The sequence below is a fragment of the Podarcis erhardii genome (genome assembly GCF_964252035.2).
Source record: "Podarcis erhardii genome assembly, chromosome: 1".
In the NCBI taxonomy this organism is placed as follows: Eukaryota; Metazoa; Chordata; class Lepidosauria; order Squamata; family Lacertidae; genus Podarcis; species Podarcis erhardii.
The window spans coordinates 29,748,364-29,771,781 of NC_138497.1; the positions used below are offsets into that span (position 1 = coordinate 29,748,364).

The 23,418-nt window shown below is 43.7% G+C and overlaps 1 protein-coding gene across 19 annotated transcripts in view; it reads right to left on the minus strand.

Moving 5' to 3' along the window:
- Positions 1 to 23,418, minus strand: part of NRXN3 (neurexin 3) — a 1,212,171-nt gene that overhangs the window by 1,140,703 nt on the left and 48,050 nt on the right. For all 19 annotated transcript variants that reach the window (XM_081858018.1, XM_081858001.1, XM_081857999.1 and 16 more), the window contains exon 2: positions 3,824 to 5,029. In XM_081858018.1, the coding sequence (XP_081714144.1) occupies positions 3,824 to 4,532 (709 nt within the window). In that variant the 5' untranslated portion in view covers positions 4,533 to 5,029. The remainder of the gene's footprint in view (positions 1 to 3,823; positions 5,030 to 23,418) is intronic.

The following is a 23,418-nucleotide window of genomic DNA, read 5'->3' on the forward strand; positions in this document are numbered from 1 at the left end:
AGCCATTAATTAGTTTGTCTTGTTTCTCTGGTGACCATCTGGATCACCATCAAATTAAGACATGATTGGAAAACAGCCTCAAAATGTGCAAAATAAATTTGCTCTAGGAAGAATGAATGGAAGTATAAAAGGGGTTTAATTGGAGCTGGTTCATACAAGTGCTCTATGGCCTTCCTCCACCCAACATCCGTGATTATGTTTTGCCACCCCAGGTGGAAAATTATTGGGCTGATGCAGTCACAGAGCTCCCCATTTCTCATTTGCTCAGCTCCCCATTTCTCATTTGCAGCCATCTGCTAAACTGGGAGCTGGGACCATTTAGACAATAATGTCACCATCTCATTTAAAACAACAACAACAAGGAAGTGGTTGTTTGAATCGTCCCTAAGTGATGCACAAAAAAAACAGCACCATGGATCAAAATAATTGATATTGCTCTGAAGGGCCTATGTCACCCTGCTTCCATTTACTGTACAGTCCTGGGTTACTAGGAACATTCTTAAGTGCCATTTTCCACAGGAGAATTAAGTCCAAGCTGTTCAAATCACAACCAGAAGGGGAAGACATTGGTCTGCCCTCAACCTCCAACAACAGGGCAAGAAGCAGACAAATGCAGTGGCTGTTTACCAGTGGTGAATTCTTAACAACAAGCAATTTATATTCACTCATCAAGGAAGATGCAAGTGGAGGCAAATATTATGGTCATGTTCATTTGTTTTTTGATTACAAAATGTATGCAAATTAAGAGCAGCCATCAGGCTCCTGGAAAAATGCCAAAGTGGTTATTAGTGTCGTGAAACTGAGGGGAGGTGGCAACAGGGCACTGCATGCCTGCAAGAGAGAAGCAAGCAGCTGCCATCCAAACCCATCTGGAACAGGAAGCCACGGCCAAGCCAAAGGCTCAGGTGGAAGGTAAGCCCTACAGTAACCTGTATTTTTTAAAGAGGGGGGGGGAGGGTTCTGAGAAATCTGTTCACTCTGCAGTTAAAAGTGTGATAATTACAGAGTGGCAAGCTTCTCTGTCATTCAGGAGGCAGCATCCCCAGGAAATCTTGCTCTGTAATCAAGGAAAGAGGTGCAATCAGGCCCCTATTCAGGCTGCGTTTAGAAACAGCCCCTGTGGGAGGCAAGAGGCTTTTGAGAGGTCCCTTTGTGAAGCTGGCAGCAATGCTGCCTCCACGGTTCTGCTGCCACCAGAGGAGTTCGACACAAGCGCTTAACAGAATTTCCATTCAGCTCCACCTGCAAAACCCAAATAATGTCTCAGGGCCAGATGTGCAGCTTGGGAAGTGTATCTCCTTAAAACCGTGCAAACTGGAAACCCCTCTTCTGCGAACTGAACTGGCAGGAGATACAAGACCCCCATGCCTGCTGTGGTTACAGTTTATGTGACAAGCCTACCCAAATTAAAATCATACTATGGAAGGCACTGGGGTTGAATGAGGTGATCTTTGGGGACAGTCCAATGGTGACAGGGATACAGGGGACAAACCAGACATCACAAACACACGTGTTACATATGCATGGGAATGTATGCGTAAATATAAAACATGGTCAAGTGAAGATAAACCTGTGTTTGCAAACACACACCATCATACACATACCTTCAAATCCAATTTCCCCAACTGCTAATTTCCACATTCTATGCAGTTCCATTACAGCCAGTTCCAGAACTATATTGGGAGATAGTGGAATACAGTGAACATTCAGCACTTATTTCCATATTATTTGCAAACGAATTATTTCTGGAAGCAAAAAACACGGAAATGAGCACGAAACTTGCACTGTCTTCCACTATAGCTCCTGTAGTGGCTTTTATGTCACATTCAACAGATCACTACCATGCACAGTTATGACCCAAAGTTGTTGTTTTTCAAAACTGACTGCACCAGTCTACAAATGGTCTCTTACTGAACCGGTCACCTGTACATGTGATGCACTTTGCAAAATTTCTCCAAGTATTTATTTAGGAGATTTTACTGTGAACTGAGGTTTACTAACTGGAACTGCTGTTCACATTAATGAATCTGGGATACTGTAAATGGAACTCCACTATCAGCGGGGTTCTGCTAAGTATTTATTTATATATCTTTTTCCCCCCATCCACAGAATAATGAGCTTGTTGTGGTTTTGCCATCTGCAGACACAGGTATCAATCAATAGCCAAGTAATGGCCTGAACTCTGTCAAGAGAACTCATTATTTAAAAAGGTACACGTTGCATTTAGCTATTAAAACAGGAGCTATTGATCGGGGCTCATCAGCTCCCAGCAAAAGCCAGTGACCATCTGCAAAAGGAGGCGGAAATCCAAAGGTTGGCAAATGGTGTAAAAACTGGTTAATGGTCCAAAGCGAGGGTTGGATTAATGCTGATGCCACCCTGTTGAAAAGTAAAGCCATTAATAATCATGATGATGATGATGATGATGATAGGGAAATCAGGAATATGATTTCTGCACACCAGAATCAAAAAAAAAAATATTTCTTCCAGCACTAAACAAGCAGGGCAAGGTAACGAGCAGGCAAATTATTAGAAAACAGCCAAAGTCATCTGGATCCGAGTCTTCATCCAGCTAAAGGAAATGGGGATTATTTCACCCAACAGCAACTTACTGGCACGACTCAAGGAGAAATTCATCACTTGGCTTTCATTTCCTCTTGGTCCCTGAATAGCTTTTGTGGCATGTGTTTTCATTTGTCTCTGGGTGAGGGAAGTGTTGAACCCCTTCTTTTACCTTCCTTCTTGCACAGCCTCCAGCAACGCCAAAGTGAGGATACACAGTCACAGCTCGTAACAAAGTAAGTGTAAGGCTGAGCCTTCATCAGAAATCATGAAGAGGGAAGAAGTCAGAGGTGGGTGGAGAGAAAGAGAACCATTTCCCAAAACTAATCAAACAACTCAAATACCAAAAACAAACAGAGGCAAAAGGGCACACTCAATTAAATCATTTCCTTGATGTTTGTTTCCTACATTGTCAGGTTTCCTATGTTTTTAAGCTCGTTACAGAACTCCTCGTGCTAAATGTTATGGCGCATATAGAGGTGGTGAGTGCTTCCTTCCTCTGAGCGCTTCTATATTAGTGGAAGATTTGAACAGGACAAAAAAGAGGGTTGCAGAATTGGTGTGCACCAAAAGTCCTTCCCCATCTCAAAACACTGAGCCTCGATACTGCATTTGAAGTAACAAAGCTAATGATATTTTGGCATTTTATTCATCTCTCCCACCAGAACTGTTCCATCACCTTCAGCCTGGTCAGATCAATCAGCACGCGCACACCTAAACGTCATTCAAAATATTGCAGATAGGATAATTTCAACAAAGCACTCGAGCTTTGCCATCTCTGTCCCAATGCCCATATACTTACTTTTTCCATTCTCCCTTGGCCACATAAAGGAGATCAGTGCTGCAACTATTACGGAATATCTCAAATGGAGGAGGTATAGGGGAGTTTCTTTTTCCATTAACTAACCATTTGTCCATATTTCTATTTATTTATTTTTTAAGGCAGATGGTGGGGTGGGTAAGAGTAATGAATTCTACAATTCTGCCAAAAGCACAGAACACAGGAGAATCCTTAATAACCAAGCTGTGAATGTGCAGCAATAAAATGAATACAAACTCAGGTTATAATGCTGGCAGTTCCTATACTATTTTGATTTCTGGTTTAATATGGCTGGCTAACAATGGGATTCCCACATGTCATTCTGAAGAGCATTAGGGTCTTTGGAAATCCTAAAACAGACAGTAATAAATGAGGCCAATGATCAGTGGACTGCTATATGGTTACAGCAAAAACCCAGGAGAAGAATGAATGATCTCTTACCTTCAGAACAGAGTTTCCCAATGTATCCAGTGGCTGAGCAATCACACTGTGGCTCGCCATCCAGGAGAAAGCAAGTTCCACCATTCTCGCAAGGGTTCTCTGTACATAGCCCTTCCATGTCCAGGCGGACCCCTTGGTGGCCCAAGAGTTGGGGTTCTGAATTGCCATATTTCAGGTCCAAGATAAATCCTTTAAACGGTGGCTCACTCAGGACACTGTCGAGGGTCAAGGCAGCAGGGCGGATGTCTGACGGGACACCTCCCACAAAGAGGTCACTGACAATATTCATGTACTGGCGCTGAGGGCGCACTTCACCAGGTTTGGCTTCCCCGTCCAGCACAAGAACAGTCCGGAGGTGGTTGCGGCTAACCATCAAGAAGTGCAGGTTGCTGTCATTGACCTGCTTATCCGTGACAACTGTGGCCTCAGCACAGTCCACGCTGAACCGGAGCTGAATGCGCCCATCCACCAGGGACAAACAGAGGAAGTCACAGACACCGCCATCATCAAAGTAGAGAAGCAGCCCAGCTGAGACGTTGGTCTTCAGCTGGAAGCTGAGGTCACTCCTTGTGCTTGCATCCCAGCGGAGGTAACGGGCCCACTGGCTCGGGAGCCCCATGAACTCTAGTCCAAGACAGAGGCTGAGCAAGGAGCCCAGCACCAAGCTCAGCTTCAGGGTGAAAGAGGCAGAGCGGAAGGTAAAGCCCATTTTTGAAAGAAGCTTTCTTTTTTTCTCCCTTATGAGAAAAACAAAATTAAAGCCACTCACACCAGAGAGGATGGCTCTGGTAATAGGCACTACAGCCGTTTAACTCCACAAGAGAGGAAACACTTGACTGGAGAGGCAAGTTCTCCTCGCCAAGGAAAGATCTCAGCTATCCCTTAGGATCCAGAGGCCTTTATCCTAGAAGGAGAGGAAATGGTGCGAGGGATTCAGAAGGCGGGTGGGTTTTGTTTTCAAAGGTTGAGGTTTCCTGCTGTGGCCTTGCGTTGCTGACCCCAGCTGTCTTCAGTGAAGGGTGGAGGGAGAGTCAATGGCCTGTCTCCAAACTGTGGTTTCTTAGAAGCAATGGGGATGGCAGCAAAGCATGGCAGAAAGTGAACTCATCAAACATGTGACGCCTTGGACAGAAAAACCAAAGTCAATCTTCATTGTGTACCGAAGATGATCCAGCCCCTAATTCTTCACTTCTTGGCAATCAGGCCCTAGAGAGACAATGGAAGAAAAGAGTAAAAGGGTTAATTCCACTCATCTTGCCTGTAACAGGCCAAAACAAACCTATTTACAGTGCTACCTTGGTTTACAAACTTAATCCATTCTGGAAGTCAATTCTTAAACTGAAACCATTCTTAAACCGAGGCATGCTTTCCCTAATGAGGCCTCCCGCCACCGGTGCCCTTCCACCGTTCAGATTCCATTCTTAGACCGAGGTAAAGTTCTCAAACCAGGACACTATTTCCGGTATTGCCGAGTTCATAAGCCAAATCGTTCTTGAACAGGACGGTTCTTTAACCGAGGTACCAGTGTATTCACATTCAGCCACTAATATAATAATACTAGTATATAGCCCACTCTTCAACTAAAAATAATCAGAGCAGCATGCAACACAATAAAACCATATATTATAAATAAAAAGTACAGCTACAACTGACCATATTTTTAAAAAAGCAGTAAAAGGGGGGGAATACAACAATTAACACTTTTTTAAAAAATCTAACAGCAGGCGGGATAAAAGATGTCACATATTGGCCCAGTTTGCAAGCAATGCTGAGCAGATACAGCAAATATCACAGCTGCTTTCCTCCCCCCCCCCCCCGCTGTGATGCCAGTGAGAGCTAAGACATGGCTTGACTTAGCATTACATCTGAGCTCAGACTCACAGTTTGTATCACACAGACAACTCATGAGTGGTAAGCCAAGAGCAAACTTTGGCTACAGCTCAACTGGAGCAGGGCAAATCACAAGCAAGGTTCAGATATAATGCTAAGTCAAGCCATGCCTTAGCTCTGGGTAACATAACAACAGCAGCAGGACCAGGGTAGGAGCCATTTTGGCTGCAAGTGCCTACAAACTCACTAATTCACACCTAGTCATGATCTGGCTGAAGTGATGTGTCTAAACCAGGCCGTTAAAATACTGGCAGAAATAAAACTAGGTGTTACACTAGAATAAAGAGCAGCTTCTTCAAAGCGTCTTTCAAGACACTAAGAAGCAGCCTGACCAATTTCTACTGGGAGGGCATTCCAGAGATGCAGCACCAGCAGAGAAAAGGCCCTTTGTCTAATGCTCACTTGCTGGTTCTTCCAAGCAAGGGCTGTGCCATTGATCTTAATTATTGGCCAGTCCTATACCAGAGCAACTGGTCCATAATCTGGTCCTAAGTCATTTAGTGATTAGGGCTGGGCAATATCTGGTTTTCAATATCATGATATATCACCAGCTGAATATCACTATATCTCGATATATCATGATATATATCTGCAGTGGCAGAGAGCCCTGCTGGGCCTCCCTGCGATGGCAGAGGGTCTCGCCATATCACCCTACAGCAGCAGAGGGTATGCCTCCCTACAAATCAGGGGGTCCCGCTGCACCTCCCCACGGTGGTGGAATGTGCACCACACTTCTCAACGATGGCAGAGGTCCAGAAGCCAAGTCCACCAAGTCCACCTTGTCTAGGAAAGACATAAATGAACTTCAAATGATGTTCCCAGCCATGTAAAAACCATGTTCATAAGATCACTTCTATGAACTTCCAGGGCCTAGTGAAAATTGATGAGCTATCCAATAATCTCAGAAAGCTTACAGAAAATCAGGTACTGCTAGGCATGCTACATGTGCCTTGCAGACCTCCACTGTAGGATATCCAAACAGCTCCTAGAAGCTCCATAAAACATCCTCCCTGTAAATCCCATCAAATATACAACTTCTATGCCAGCTTCAATCTTTAATTTGATAGACTCCAGAGCAAAATGAGAGCACACTGCAGAGACAGCAATTCAGTCGCTGAAAGTGTTTTTTTATTATTATTTTCTTGCTTTAAATTCCCTTTGGAGAGGGCACAGGATTAATCCAAAATTTTCAGTGATTTACTACTACTGAAGATGCTAGTGTTTCACAGACACTACTGGCTGAAAAGAACCTATCTTGCCAACACCCGGACACTGTGTTGCATGCACAATACAAAGTCTCCCTTAAGGACTACTAGACTGTTCAGCTCTCATAAATGTAGACTATAGTGGATCTATACTGAGCATAATTATATTTCTGGTTCCTTCCCATCAAATACAGCACCTCATTTTTTTACCCAAAACAAAAGCACTGCAAAATGGTATCAAGTTTCCATGCAGTGGGGCATCATGTTTTGAGTTATCTCATTTGTTGTTCCCTGCATGAATCTGCCCTGGTGCATAGGTTGCACTTAAGGTACAGTGGAGCAGTGAGCCCAAAGCTTGTGATCCTCCCACACTGTACAAAGAATCAATACTTTCTGGGACCTGCCCTACAGGTAAGTAGCCCCAGATTTCCATGAATAAATGCGGTTAACATCAGAAGGAATATACATACTATGGGAGGGCATGTGAACCAGAGGCTCACCCTTGATGTGTATGACTTTCACACTAGGGCTGGGTGTGTGAACAAACCCTTAGATATTAAATAGCAGTGTCTGGGAAATGATATATAATGAGCTGAAAAAGGTATTTAAGTATACCTTCCCTAAGAAACCAGAGGCCTTTCTTTTAGGCATTGTCGGCCAGAGTGTGCAAAAGAAGGATCGAACTTTTTTTATGTATGCTACAACAGCAGCAAGGATACTCATCGCCAAATGCTGGAAAACTCAAGATTTGCCCACACTGGAAGAATGGCAGATGCAACTGATGGACTATATGGAACTGGCGGAGATGACTGGCAGAATCCGAGACCTGGGAGAAGAACTGGTGGAGGAGGACTGGAAGAAATTTAAGGACTATTTACAAAAACATTGTAAATTGTATGAATGTTAAGAAAAATGTAAGATTAGTAATAACATGGCTCCAATAAATTAGTTATAAGGAATATAAATCTAAATGCAATTGAAAGAAAAGACAAATTTTGGATAAATAGTATGTTAAAATTAAGTTTTTAAAAGAGTGATTTAAATTCTAAAATTTGAGATTTAACACTGGAAAATTACATTATAGGAATTGAAACAAGTTAATAATTTGCTAGCAAAATCTATGAGTTTAGAATGCAGGAACAAGAGATGTGAGGAAGTCCAAAGATGAGAATGAAATGTGGATATTGGAAAATGCTATGTTATTATGTATGTCTTTTATTGCTTAAACAAAATTTTAATAAATATCATTATAAAAAAATAGATATTAAATAGCAGTGTCTCCTGCCTTCCCTTCATCCCTGATCATTAGCCATGCTGCCTAGGGCTGACAGCATTTAGAATCCAACCATACCTGGTGGGCAGAAGGTTGGGAAATCATGTGATAGTTGTTAGTACTGCAGAAGTCAACCAAGCATTTTGTGCTCCCTAGCCAAACTCAGTCTATTGTAGACAAGGGTGTCTGTGTGTATCTACTGCTACAGTAAGTCTTGTGCCAGTGTGATGCTATTCAGAGGTAGATGGGTAAAATCCAGTTGAAACCAATTGGTGGAGTAGGAGAGCTGGAAAAAAATCACATCTGGCAACCAAAGTGCCCCTTTGGTTTCAGATGGCATATGGATAAGGTAAAGGTAGTAAAGGGACCCCTGACCATTAGATCCAGTTGTGACCGACTCTGGAGTTGCAGCGCTCATCTCACTTTATTGGCCAAGGGAGCCAGCGTACAGCTTCCGGGTCATGTGGCCAGCATGACTATGCTGCTTCTGGCGAACCAGAGCAGTGCACAGAAACACTGTTTACCTTCCCGCTGGAGCGGTACCTGTTTATCTACTTGCACTTTGATGTGCTTTCAAACTGCTAGGTTGGCAGGAGGAGGGACCGAGCAACGGGAGCTCACCCCGTCATGGGGATTCAAACCGCCGACCTTCTGATCGGCAAGTCCTAGGCCCTGTGTTTAACCCACAGCACCACCCGCATCCCTATAGCATATGAGTAGACGAGTCTAAAATAGACCCAGGACACAAATTTTCACAGCCCTCTAGCAGCTATGGTGGCTGATGTACCAGAAGTAATGTATACTTGATTCTGAGAAACCAAACCTCCTGATGTATATTTTGCTCTAGGAGGCTTAGCCTGGTCGAGTATACACTTCCAGAATATACAACTTCTCATCCTAGTAGCACAGTGTTGTCTACTCTGACTGACAGCAGTTCTCCAAGGTCTAAGGCAGGCATAGGCAAATTCGGCCCTCCAGATGTTTTGGGACTACAACTCCCATCATCCCTGACCACTGTTCCTGTTAGCTAGGGTTGATGGGAGTTATAGTCCCAAAACATCTGGAGGGCCAAGTTTGCCTATGCCTGGTCTAAGGAATGTGATATCAGGAATAAAATGCAGGACCAAGTCAGAGCTACAACCCCTCCCATTCTAACCAAGTGCAGCAAAGCTAGAGTCTAGTGAAGCGGGGCCTGAGCTAGGCTAAAATTTGGATGATCTAAGACAGAACAAGTACAATATCTGGCAGGTTTGAGGAGGAGCAGAAAATAGGATCTGTAATTTACCAGCTTTTCAAATCCTAATACTGGATTACCATACAGAACAATCTTACACTGGCTGGTTCTTGGCATGAGATGAGGAGCAGATGACACAAGCTGTTCACTGTATAGACATCACACTAAAAACAGCTGGGGTAGACACTCTTATCCTAACATTTCCAAGAGGTCAGCGGTGGTTTATCAGAATTTTGTCTGCCATTCTCAGAAGGCTAGGCCAGAGCTGATGTTAAGTTCTTTCACTATTCCTAGAGCACAACTGCTAGAGTGGGATCGCTGTGAGACATAGAGATAGAGATATATTATTGTGGATGGTAAACTAGGCCCAAAATGAAAGATGTAACGCTCCCACACTACACCTTAACCAACACTTAAAACAAGCCAAATGAAAACAAAAATTAAAATCAGTGTGACAATAGAACCTGAAAGCAAAAAACGATGTGAACATTCACTGCCCAGCGTAAGATACTTCCTGCGGCAGTCTGCCTGCAGCTTGTTAGCTAAACTGCTATAAACGCAAATGCAATCAAATCAAAACCAGGGGGAAGATAATTCCTTTTAATTGCTAACAGCTTGGTTCTGACGGACGGAAGCGGCGAAAAACTGGAGGCACTGAGAAACCTTTATTCCCTCTTGGGTCTTGCAAAGTTACAGCGGAACATCTTCTGTTTACCATTCTCCTCCTGGCTCCCCAGTGGTCATACTAAAACCAGCTTGTGATTTGTGCAGAAGAAGATAACCAGGAGAGGCGAGAGAAGGCCCAGGCCTAGAATTATTGATGAGATGGGAATAGAAATATAATAAATTGTACATTCACCAGAAATATGCTCCTGCAATTCAAAGGCTCTTAGAACTTGCAGTGATGACATAACTCAATTGCTGTTGAACTAGCATTTTTTTAAAAAGTCTCTCCAAGAAAGTCACAGGTTGAGTTTCTCTGGGGGTGATTAGGGCAATAAAAGGATGGCATGCCTGAAAGCACTCTCATCTTCAGCCCAAAATAAAATGGAAATATCAGGCCTTGCAGCACAAATTAAAGATCCTGCAATAGAATGCCCAGAGAAATTGTAAGGAAACAAAAACCTTGCCCAAAAGAGGGTTGTTACATTGCCCACCTCTCAGCAGTAAATAATTGGCTTAAAAGTTGAGCCATGTAACCTCCTGTGTTAAGAGTGGATTGGTGGCCATTTTGCTTCTCAGCCAATGAAGATTTGTGCATCAAGCTTGATGGTTTCCCACAGGTGGTCACTGTGAGAACTGCATGCTGGACTACATGAGCTATTGATCTGATCCTGCAGGCTCTTCTTATGTTCTTATTTAGGCAGATGCACAAGGTGACACCTTACATTTGCAGAAGGGCTCATGGCAATTGCTACATACCCCACAAGTGCTGGGACATCCTATATTTCCACATGAGAGCACAGCCCCCCACCCCCACCCAAAATAACAGCTTTGGGGTACCATGATCTCACACGAGTCATGTGACTCATGCAGGAGCATGGCCAGGAAGATGTGCAGCCCGGTTTGGGGACTCAACATCATGGAGGGTATGTTGCTAGCATTTGGATCTCTTCTGCAAGATGAGTCTGAGAGAAGGGGATGACCTCTAATCTATTAAAGTGACTGGGGTAACCAAAGGCAATGAAAGTTATGGTTCATGTATATTCAGTGGAAGAAATGAACTCATCCCCCTACTCTTTCCTAGTATCCCAGGATCATAAGTGGGTGGAGATGACTGGTGCTACAAATTATCTGAGGTATTCTCTGCTAGCAGGTGATACAAAGAGCCAGTTTTCTGACAAAAATCTGTACCTTTCTCTATGTAGCCTAAGGTGATTGCAATGACTCACTGCTACAATCTCTGATAGCAATGGATAAAACAGATGAATTCTCTTCTCCTCTGACTAGCCCCTGTCAAACTCTAGAATCAATGAATCGTTAAACTGTTCTCTTTTGCACAATCTTAGTTAATTTGCACCTGAAGGCCCCTAAAGAGCTGAAGCTCCCGGGCAGAGATGCCGTTATCTTGGAAGAGATTCATCTAAAGTTGCAAAATTCACAAGTAGGCAGCAGGTTATGATGCGAAGGAAGATAAGAATGTTCAGCAGAAAGGTCACAGTGCACCTGTACCGAACAACAAAATCAAGATATTTCCGAGGGCATGGACAAATGGTCCACTGCCTCTCCAAAAATCAGTCTATTATTCATCATTTAAAATGATTCAGCTAGACTTTAAATGAAGAACTTGACCATTTGGTATCTTTGAAAATAATTTTCAAAAGTATAGGTATTCCCATAATGGGGGGATGACTCTTATGATTTTGTCTAGATTCAAAGGAATTCAGCAAATATATTAAAAGGGAAAGTTAACTATCTGTTGGAGCTGAACATGAGGCATGGAAGTAATTTGTTGACGCTGCTGGAACCCAATATTTATCAACAATATAGATTTTGTTAACTTCCACATGATAGAAATCACTTGTATGCACTTTTAATATCTTTATTTAAAAAAAGAAAAAAATAGAAGCTGCCTTATGCTGGTGAAGCACCACTGGTATACCTCTCTCAGGACTGTCTGGAAACTTTCAGGCAGGGGGCTTCCCCAGCCCTACCTGCAGATGCCAGGTATTGAAAGCCAGGACCACCTGCAGGTAAAGTGGATGTTCTACCACTGATTCCCAGCCTTTACCCACACTAAATAGTTGAAGGCATGGAAAATACAAATGTATTGCTGATACATTCATTTAGGTCAAAAATAGATAAATGCACATTAAAAGATGGAGGAATATATCCAGCACTAGAATGGGCTACAGCTGCAAGTGCAAAGCTGACTTAAGCAGAAAGGACAGTTTAAAGTTCAAGAAACTAGATATTTAGTTGAAAGGGTAACTGTTGTTATTTCCTGTTTCTGGTGATACTTTGGTTTCATTCTGCTGTTTTGATTTTATAAGATGCTTGATTTGTTATGGTTGATTTTATTGACATCCTATGCCCTTTTAAAATGTGGATTTTTGGGGGAGGTGTTATTGGGTTGTTGTTTTTATTTTGATTATGTATTTTGTGGTTTCATATTTTGATGTTATTCTGAGACCTGAAGGTATAGAGTGGTATATAAAGTCAGTTAGTTAGTTAGTCAGTCAATCAATCAATCAATCAATGCTTTGTTTGTACACTTTATGGATTTAACCTTTACTGTGCAGAACCTTTTGCAATTCGATGGTATGTAAATATTTGAAACAGATAATATATCAATAGTATATCATCAAAAGAGGAGGAATTATGAAGAAAACTTTTTAGGGACAGTGAATCTTCTGGAAAAATTAATATCAAGCTTGGCAAGAGTCAGTTTACAAGCCACGCTGAAAAATAATGAATAGCGGACAGCGAATGAAAATTTGAAAAAGAACTTTGAAAAGCCGGTGCAATTAACCCAAACAACTTCTGTTCTAAAATATTTTGATAATAAAAGAAAATCTAAATTGTCCACTGATGCAACAAAGGAGGGAACTGGAACAAGAATACAATGATTCTTGGAAATGAGTGGCACATGATTTTGATCCCTTACAGAAAAAGAGTGCCAGAATGCACAGATGGAAAAGGAAGTTTTGGCCTTAGTATAGGGATGTAAAAGTTTCATCACAAGCTTTTGGTACCAAACACTAAAAAAGCACTGGCAGGTGTCCATTTCAGGATCCAGAAACTCCATTTCCAGCTTCATCTGAGAGGAGTTAACTGCTGACCACAAAACACCAAAGAATCTGGTGGCAACAGACATGTGAGCATTCCTTACAGGTGTAAAGAAAAGGCCATGGGTCATGTAATTTTCAGTGTGCCCATCTCCAAGCCAAGGATACATGTCATGTCTCTCATGCTCCCTGTCTCTTAGAACGCTGCTATGGCATCATTCTAGATGCTGGAGAGGCAACACTGGTTCCAGTAATAATCCAAGCAGCATAAGAAATTTGGGGAGAAATTAAGCTCACTTTGCAATGGAAGCAAGCCTTACAAACCAGATGGTTCCATATTTCAATGGCATCGCTACTTTTAAAACCAACAAGGGGGCAAGGGAGAAACCACTCACTCTCACGCCTAGAAAGTGTGGGTCAAGTGGAAAACCACTTGCAGCCAGGCTTTCTAGGCACGGCAGAAGCAGGCATGTGGATAAGCCCTCAGTTACAGTGTGCATAGACTCTAGGTAGTATTGGCTAATGTATGTACAATCAATAATACCATATTCCACAATGTATAAATCTTGGCTTGCACTTTCTGATGTGCAAGGCCTTGAAATGACCGCACATCCCTGGATCCCTCAAAAGCAGGCATTTTATTACAGCACACTTCTTTTCTGTTTTTGGAGCACAATAATCTGAATCATAGATGGCTGGTATATTCATGTTCCCATCCAACTTGATGGTGTGATCCAACATGGTATAGTGGTCAGAATGTTTGACTAGGACCTGGGAGAGCAGGCTTCAAATCCCTACTCAGCAATGAAGCTCACTGGGAGACCTTGGGCTAGTCACTGCCTCTCACTACCTCACAGGGTTGTTATGGGGATTAAATGATGAGGGGGAGAACCACGTACACCACCTTGAGCTCCTTGGATAAAAAGGTGGGATATAAATGAACTAAATAAGTAATAGATGCCATAGCAAGGTTTCCCGGGCACATAGCATTTAGGAGAGTGCAGTGAACACGCTAACCAGAACAGATCTACTTAAAGAAAGTTACTAGTTGCTTCTTTTGCAGGGAGATTGCATTTGCCGGATTCGGTGACTAGAACTGGACAAAACAGTCATACAGTGAAAGACATCCATTGTCAGCAACCATCCAACTTTCCCAGGAAGGGAGAGTCCTGTCTTTTGAGCATGATCAAGAAGCAGCAATTCTGGCAAACCATCATGTCAGGTGTCATGTTCTGGAACTTCTTATGTCCTCGCTCTCTCAGAGGTGCCGAATCTGCATCTAAAATGTAGCCCTTCAGACGGCACATGACAGCTCACACAATCTGCTGTTTCTGGGAAACATTCAAACAGGCGAGTCCCCAACCACAGTTAAGGGCATGTATCTGGCTATTTCTGCTCCGTGATAGTTGTACATCTTTTACAAAATTCACTGCCTTCCCACATTAATCTGCAATAACAACAACAACAACAGCCTTCAACGTAGATATTTAAATATGTATTTTAATGTGTGTATTCTCTCAAAATATACTTGTTTAAATCAGTACTCTTGTAAAGTTAAATTGCCATTTTTGCTTTTGTAGAAATGCAAAAACTTGTGAATAGCTGAATTCCAATCCATACTTTAGCCTGAGAGGTGTGGACCAGGCAATTCCTTACAGGTAAAGGTACCCCTGACCATTAGGTCTAGTAGCGGACGACTCTGGGGTTGCGACGCTCATCTTGCTCTATAGGCCGAGGGAGCCGGCGTTTATCTGCAGACAGCTTCCGGGTCATGTGGCCAGCATGACTAAGCCGCTTCTGGCAAACCAGAGCAGTGAACGGAAACACCGTTTACCTTCCTGCCGGAGCAGTACCTATTTATCTACTTGCACTTTGACATGCTTTCGAATGTCATATATAAAACGTCATATATATATGTGACATATATAAAAGGATGTCACATAGAGGAGGGAGAAAGGTTGTTTTCTGCTGCTCCAGAGAAGTGGACATGGAGCAATGGATCCAAACTACAAGAAAGAAGATTCCACCTAAACATTAGGAAGAACTTCCTGACAGTAAGAGCTGTTCGACAGTGGAATTTGCTGCCAAGCAGTGTGGTGGAGTCTCCTTCTTTGGAGGTCTTTAAGCAGAGGCTTGACAACCATATGTCAGGAGTGCTCTGATGGTGTTTCCTGCTTGGCAGGGGGTTGGACTCGATGGCCCTTGTGGTCTCTTCCAACTCTATGATTCTATGATTCTATGATTCTATGCTAGGTGGGCAGGAGCTGGGACCGAATAACAGGAGCTCACCCAGTCGCGGGGATTCAAACCGCCAACCTTCTGATTGCCAAGCCCTAGGCTCAGAGGTTTAGACCACAGTGCCACCTGTGTCCCTTATAGGAATCGTCAAAAATTGAATTCCTCATGCATCCAAAGCGAGCCTCCACTTGCAGCCTAAAGCAGTACAGCTGAGACACAGGCTTACCACTTAAGTGGGAGCTATTTATTTTATCCACTTGAAATATTTGTATACCACCCTCCACCCAATAGATTCCAGGTTCACTAACATAGTAAAAAAGACTATATGAATATAAAATATACAATAAAATACACAATAAAGTCATCATATTGACAATAACATTAGGCACAGCTAAAACTGTATACCAGGCCAAGACTTCACAAAAATTAAAATGCCTGAGAAAATATCTGAAGAATCTGAAGTATCTGAAGAAGTGTGCATGCACAGAAAAGCTCATACCAATTACAAACTTAGTTGGTGTCTAAGGTGCTACTGGTAGGATTTTTTTTTATTTTTTTTTATTATTTTTTTGAGAAAATAGAAATGCCATAACCTGATACAGGAAAAACTGCAATGTAGGCACCAGAGACAATTCTTTGGGAAAGTTCCTTGCTCACAGAATCTGAGGAAGCTTGCCCAGGATATGAATTGAGATCAATGCCCCATTGTACCAATGTCTCCTTCCCATCCTGCAACTCCATTGCCAGTTGTCAACCATGTCCACTGCAGTGCTCAAACTTTCTTCCACGATGCACATTTAAAAAAAAAACACCCAGCAGACCAGACATAGCCAAGGTGGTGCCACCCAGATGTGTGGACTACAACTTCCAGTGAGGATAGCTTACTGTCATTGATGGTGGGCACTGTAGTGCACAACATCTGGAGAGAATTACATTGGCTACCATTGCAGAAGACATTAACAGGGAAAGAAATGCAGGGAATAGAATAAGAGGATTACATCTCCAGTTAGGTATAAAGGAAGAACACGAATGCAAAATTCAAGACAAGCAGGATTCATACGCTCTGTACTTCACCAAACCCTATCATTACTTAATCCCAGAATGTGGTATGCTAACTGAATAAATCTCTCCTGAATAAAATGAAAGGGAAAGGTTGTCCCATTTATTCGGTATATTTACCCCCATGTGTAAAGTGCTTGTCTTTCAGAACTACTCAGTGGGGAAAACGAGGCCTTCTCCAACTCCACCCATGACAACCAGTTTTAAAGCCTGAACAAGAACTTGAACAGGTCTCATACTAACAGGAAGCCCTTTTATCTAACAGAACATTCCAATTTTTTGCTGATTCTCCCTCCCCACTGCTGCAAGCAATCCCTGCTCCTTCCGCTCTCTCTCAAACACCTGAAGTCTGATCCAGGGAGTTGAAGAAAACTGCCAAACACCTTGGGAGGTGACACAGGGACTACAGGGGAAGATGGGTTGGTCAAATATTGCTTCCCTCCCAATTTGGCTAATGGAAGGCTCTGATGGATGAAAGAATTTTGCATCAGTGCAAGTGACACAACTGAACACAGCCCAGTGTCTAGAAGCAATAAACTTAGGGTGAGTATGTGTCTTACTTTACAGAGGACAGCCTACTCTCTGGAGGGCTGTCAGTCTTCCACCTCAAGGCATTCTCTCTGACTGAAGGGCCATTCCATACAAGTCTGGTTTAAAGGGACAGAGGAAGATTGAAGTTGCCCATCCACCATTAGGGATCCGGACAGCAGACTGAGCAGAGCACACAGGTCAATTGGTCGGTCTTCCTCACTTTGGTGAGATGTACTTCTATTTAAATTATAGTAACTATTTCCAAATCTGCATCTAAACAAATAAAATTAGATATGCAAATATGTGTCCTCATTTTTGTTGTTGTGTTTCCTCTATTTTTGGCAACACATCTGCGGCCAAGTGCAAATTAAGTGGGGAGGAGGAGGAGTGCAGCCCTATTTTAATTATGTCTAGAGGGGGAGCAGAATGGCTTAAAGCAGGAGTGGGCCACATGCAGACCTCCACCAGATATCAAAAGACCTCTGCAAGTGAATAGTTCAGACCTCCGGCAAGAATGACCTGCCCCTCCCCTGGCTGGGGAGGAAGACGAAGGGAGGGAGGACATGGATATAAACAAGTGATCCCACCCAACTTGGGCAGGATGTCTGGCCCCAAGCACCAGTGGTATGTAGCCCCAAACAGATTATTCCTGAGTGAATATGGCCCTCGACAGAAAAACAGTTGCCCTCTTAACCAGGGGAGGGCATTGTGCCATCTTCAGTTTCCGTCTATGTGGCCTGCTTGTGACAAATCCTGCCCAGAAAAGTAGCATTTCGTATGTATTTAACAAATTTAGCTTAGTTTAATTTACCTTAAGCAACCAGAAAAATTATTTCCACTAATCTACCAGGTCATCATGAACCACATGCAAAACGAGGTCAAGGAGAGATAACAACTCACAAGGTATTTTTGAGACATGAAACACTCTTGCCTCCCTGGATTTGGATTTTTGAACAGTATGGGAGGCAAAGCATGGAACTTGTGATGTAATGTGATGGCTCAGCATTCTCTGTTTGGGGAACCCTTGGCTGGAAACACACTGCTTGCTCTATTCAAACTTCCAACGCGCAGGGATGAAAGTGTGTGCCTAGTATTTCAGAAGAGGCTGGGAAACCTTTCCCTGGACTGATTGCTAGAACACCCATAGCAGAGAGATCTCTGCCTCAGTTTCCACAAAAACAATGGACACCTTGCCCTGGTCACAGAAGCAGCTTGGGACTAAAGTCAGATCCATCTGCTTTAGAGCTCTGAGCAGGGAGACCCCACCTTTGTTGCAGAACAGCTCTCCAAGGCTTATCCACACTGTGTGGAGAGCAAAGTGTATGAGTGACATTATCTAATTGCAAGTTAATTTCCATAATTACCCACTGGCACACTTTTTATGTAGGGTTAATATCTTTGCAAATGTCTAGCCACATGACAGACTGCTCTGGAGACAGGGAGCTGGTTACCATGCTGACATGTGGGTATTTACCCAATTGTTCAAAAAGATTTCATAGTCTGGATTTGTCAATCTCCCCTGCCTGATTCCTCTACTTCATGAGCCACTTCCCCCGCTGATAATTGCTCAGGGGTGTATATATTTTAAGTGTTGCTTTGAGCAGTTCCACATGCAGGAAGAACAACATGGATTTTAAACTGAGACAGAGGCAAAGCTGCCACCAGCTTCTCACATATCTCTATTTTAAAAAAGCCAACCAGTTTAGGATCTTCCCAAACACATCGTCAAAATGAGATGACAGTAACTGATCCTGTAATTTGTTTGAACTATGTACCAGGGTTCAATCAGGGGTTCTTCAGCTGAGATTCTTGATCACTGAGCATATTGGTTGACGTCAATCAAACTTTGGAGGGTTTCAGTTCCTGCCTGAAAGGCAGCTTACAAACCACCAAACATAGGAGCCAATTCCTAGGGGTGCGGGGGCCTCAGCACTCCAATAAAATATTTGAGGGGTCCAGGACCCCCAAAGTTGATGGGTATTGCCATTGAAATGGTGTGTGTACACAGTGTCATGTGATCGATTATGCGGGGCAAGGCTTACCTCCCCCCCACCCAATATTTTATTCAAGTTGGCACCCCTGCCCCCCCAAATATCTTCCTCTGCAACAGGCAAAGGCAGATAGAATTTGAGCACTTTCTAGGAAGCATTCTTAGTTTTCACAGTGCAGCAATGGTGCCCAATATGCATGACCTGCATGAACTACGTATGCCCTAAAACAGAAGTGGGTAGAGATGTAAGGATATTTCAGCGTCTTGTTTTTCCAATCTTAAATTCAATTCCTCACATTTTGCAGCAACTTGCAGTTTTGTGGCGGGTTTTTAAACATTAAAATTATTCATTGTTTTAGTGTGAATTTCTCCCAATAAACACATCTCTGTAGGCAGTTTTGACCAATGGACCCAATTTTGCAAGCAATTTCTGCTAATATAAAGCCTTTTGTATATTATTTTCACCAATATATTCATCTTTATGCATATTGCCCCCCTAATATATGCAGGCTGGGTACCTACAAGAGGCATCTTCTAGAACAGGAATTCTTCCATACTGCTGTTGGCATCTGTCTCAAGAGACAATGGACTGCACCTCTGGGGGGTGAAGACAAACTGCTGCATTGCCCCAGGGTGCAAGCCTGGGCAGTGTATATGGAGGTCCTAAGCTGCCCAGACGACAAGACGCACACACACACCCCAGCCTCACCGATGTGGTCCAAAGGAAAGCAGAGCAATACACTTAGCTGTAGGAGTTGCCGGAAGGAGGCATACAAGGCACCATCCTTAGTGACTGCACTCCAGATTTGTGCAGGGTTTACTCCTTAGCCTTTACTTTGCCTGAAGATATCCCACAAGACAGCGGAGGTTTAAGATCAGAGCTTTCCTTCTCCTAGATGAGCTACCTTCCCAGGTTGGCGAGCTCCATTTGCCCTTCACTTCCCTCTACAGTATACCAACTACTAAAGGTAAAGGGACCCCTGACCATTAAGTCCAGTCACCGACGACTCAGGGTTGCGGCACTCATCTTGCTTTACTGACCGAGAGAGCTGGCATTTGTCCACAGACAGCTTCCAGGTCATGTGGCCAGCATGACTAAGCCGCTTCTGGCGAACCAGAGCAGTGCACGGAAACGCCGTTTACCTTCCCGCCAGAGTGGTACTTATTTATCTACTTGCATTTTGATGTGCTTTCGAACTGCTAGGTTGGGAGGATACTAACTACTAGGCTGCTCCTGACTAAGAATGAAGGGATAAAGTGCAGGCAAGAAAACCTATGTTGCTTAGAGGCACAGCAAAACAATTTCCCCATCTCTGAGCAATGGAATGCAGGCATCTTTTGCCCAATGTGGGGCTCAAACCCACGACCCTGATATTAAGAGTCTAATGCTCTACTGACTGAGCTTTATCCCAGGCACCCACCACAGCTGTGCTTTCAATGGCAACTCTACGTGCAAACCAAATCAGACTCAAATCCTACTCTCTCCCCCACAAAAAAGTACACCCTATTTGGCCCATAGGATCAAATACTAAGCTTGTGTCCTCCTCCTCTTCCATCTTTACTTTACTTTGCCTTCCTGAAGGTGACTGTCAGGGAACTGCCATCAGGGCCGGAGGGAGAGAGCGGGCTCCAGAGGGATTCCAGAGAGCGTCCCAGGATGGGGAGAGGCAGCCCATCTTCTGGGGAAGGGAATCAGCGTAGCACCAGTGGAGAAGGGGGGCAGATGGGGGAATCGGCGAGGGGGTCCCATGACTCCTCGCCGGGGACCAGCGGGGAGAGTAAAGGTCCTCCGCTGCCCACACCCTCCTTGCGCAGAAGGCTTCCGCGCAGGGAGAGTAGGAGGAGACTAGGCGTCAAAGAGCTTCTTTGCTGGAAGAAGTTCAAGAAACGCCCACTGACGGATTCTGCCAGCGAGTGAGACAGCCACGGGCGAGTGGCTGTCCGGACAGAAAAGGTTCACTCAGGCAACCCAGCCAGGTGTGGCGCCAGTTTACGCACGAGCAACCCCTAGAACCATTACAGTGACCATTCCTTTCCTCTCTTTCTTAAAAAGAAAGTGAGGTTTAAAACTCAATTTCTTCAAAGAGTTAACAGTACAAAATGTAGAGCAGGATTTCGGGGATGCTGAAAGCCCCATAGCCAATGTGTCAGTCAGGTGGAGCCCAGAGTTGAAATGCCACCAGTGGCTCCACATGGGGAGGGGGGAAGGCAAGCAAAATAGCAAAGCCACACTACTCAGTACCAGCTGCATGGCTGTGGCAGCACAGCCAGACCCTTCAGAAACACTCAGGCTGGGAAGCCATCTGGCTGTTCAAAAGTTAATATTTTATAATGGTGATAATCACCCTTCAAGGTTCCTTTCCCCTGGGATTATTAAACTGATTCAGTTCCAAACCTGAGCTCTTTGGATCTGCTGTGGTGGGAAAACGGGGGTGGGGGAACCGGAGGGAAAGCTCACACAATCCTTGTGTGTCCCCCACCCACAACCCAAATCACACGCAATATTCTGCCCTACCTCCCCACTTCCCACAACCTCCTTGCCTAAAAGAAGCTATATATAGTCCAAGAGTGACCTTTAACCAGCCTACCTAGCCTGAGCTCAGCATGAATGCGATTTACAGGCCATTTCTGCTCTCCAGCTTTCTTAACACAAAGAGGAGGAAGGAGAGAATGAAAACTCAAGCACAAAGCAAAAAAAAAAAAAAAAGTGTTTTTTAAGGGATAGGAAAATAACCCTGCAGAGCAATCATGACTAGGGCTGCTCAGGTGGCTCATTCTGTTCCTTTGCAGGACACAGAAATGACCCCCAGTGTGTTAATTACACCCATTACTACAAACTCACCAATAACAAGGACTAGCTTGGAAAAGGAGGAGGAGGGGGGCAGAGAGCTTGGCTTTTTGCTGCTGCTATGCTGTCATCAAGGCAGAACTAAGGTTTCCTGGCAGAGCTTAACCGCTGGAAAAGTGGAAGAGACCTCCTCTTCAAACCTCTCCCTGGCCATGAACTCTCTAAGGGAACCTTAGGCAAAACAATCTCCCTTTTGTCTCAGGCCCCATTTCTCCTATCTGATACTACGATTAGCCTACCTTGCAGAGATGTTGTACATGAGGGTCTTTCAGCTGTGGTGGCTACAGAGACAACATACATTTACAGCATGCGGCATCCCTCAAAAGGTCCCAGGAATTGCTGTTTGCACCCATTGCAGAGCTACAATTCCCGGCATCCTTGACAAGCTACAGTTCCCAGGATTATCTGGGAGAAGTGATGTGCTTTAAAAATGCTTCAAATTTATGTATGTGTGTGTGTGTGCGCGCACACACACACACACACACACATATATAAAACACTTGTTTGTAAAAGAACCCGACAATCTCAGAGCAGTTTACAATAGGAAATAAAGCAACGTTTTGATAGAAAAAGTTCAAAACAGCTATTTAAAACATTCAAAAACAATTAAAAACAGCAATATGCTAAAAACAGGTTGAAACACATGTCAACATTCTACATATCTGGGCACGCTTGTCTAAAACAATAATATTTTAGCAGGTGCTGAAAGATATACAGTGAAGGTGGCTGCCTGGTATCAAATGTGATTTAAATGTGTGGTGTGCAGGAAGCCCACTAGTATTGGCTAATATAAAGCCTGACAATTAAGCCTTAAGAGGAACTCGGACAGCGACTACAATACATGACAAGAGTCAGAAGCAACATTTATAGGCTCAAGTGGAACCCCATTGCCCACCTGAATCACCCAGCCCTTGCTGAGTGGGTGGCTACAATGCTGTCTTGCCATCCAAAATAGTGATGGCAAAGAGCAGCAAAAAAGCAGGCCAGTCGTTCCATCTTCTAGCAAGCTACCACAGTGGTGCAGAGAGTAAGTCAGCTGGGTTGTCATGTCACCAAAGTCACAGTCTTCAGATCCCAGCCCTTCACTTATTACATTTACATTCTGCCTTTCTCCAAAGAGCTCGGGGTTGGATGCATAGTCCTCCCTCCATTCTATCCTCACAACAACCCTGTGAGGTTGGTTAGGTTGAGAGATAATGACTGGTCCAAGGTGACCCAGTAAGGTTCGTGATTTGAACCCAGTTTCCCCAGCCCCTAGCCCAATGCCCTGACAATTGCACTAAACCCATCTCACGTTAGAACTTGAAATGGACTATATGCAAACCAAATATTGTCATCTACAGTGTCTGTCACCTAAACTTTGCCCATCACAGGTATGTGGCCCCTCAACAGATTATCCCTGGTGCAATGCAGCCCTCAACAGAAAAAAAAAAAGATTTAAACACATAAAATAACACAATCCTGCAAGAATAGAATTCCTGGATTCTGTTCATCATCCCTAGTCACTACAGACTCCAGTAACTTTCATGTTGAACTGTTCTTAACATGGTACCAAGCTGTTCAGAGCTGCACCTTATCACACTTCCCTGTTTCGAAGAG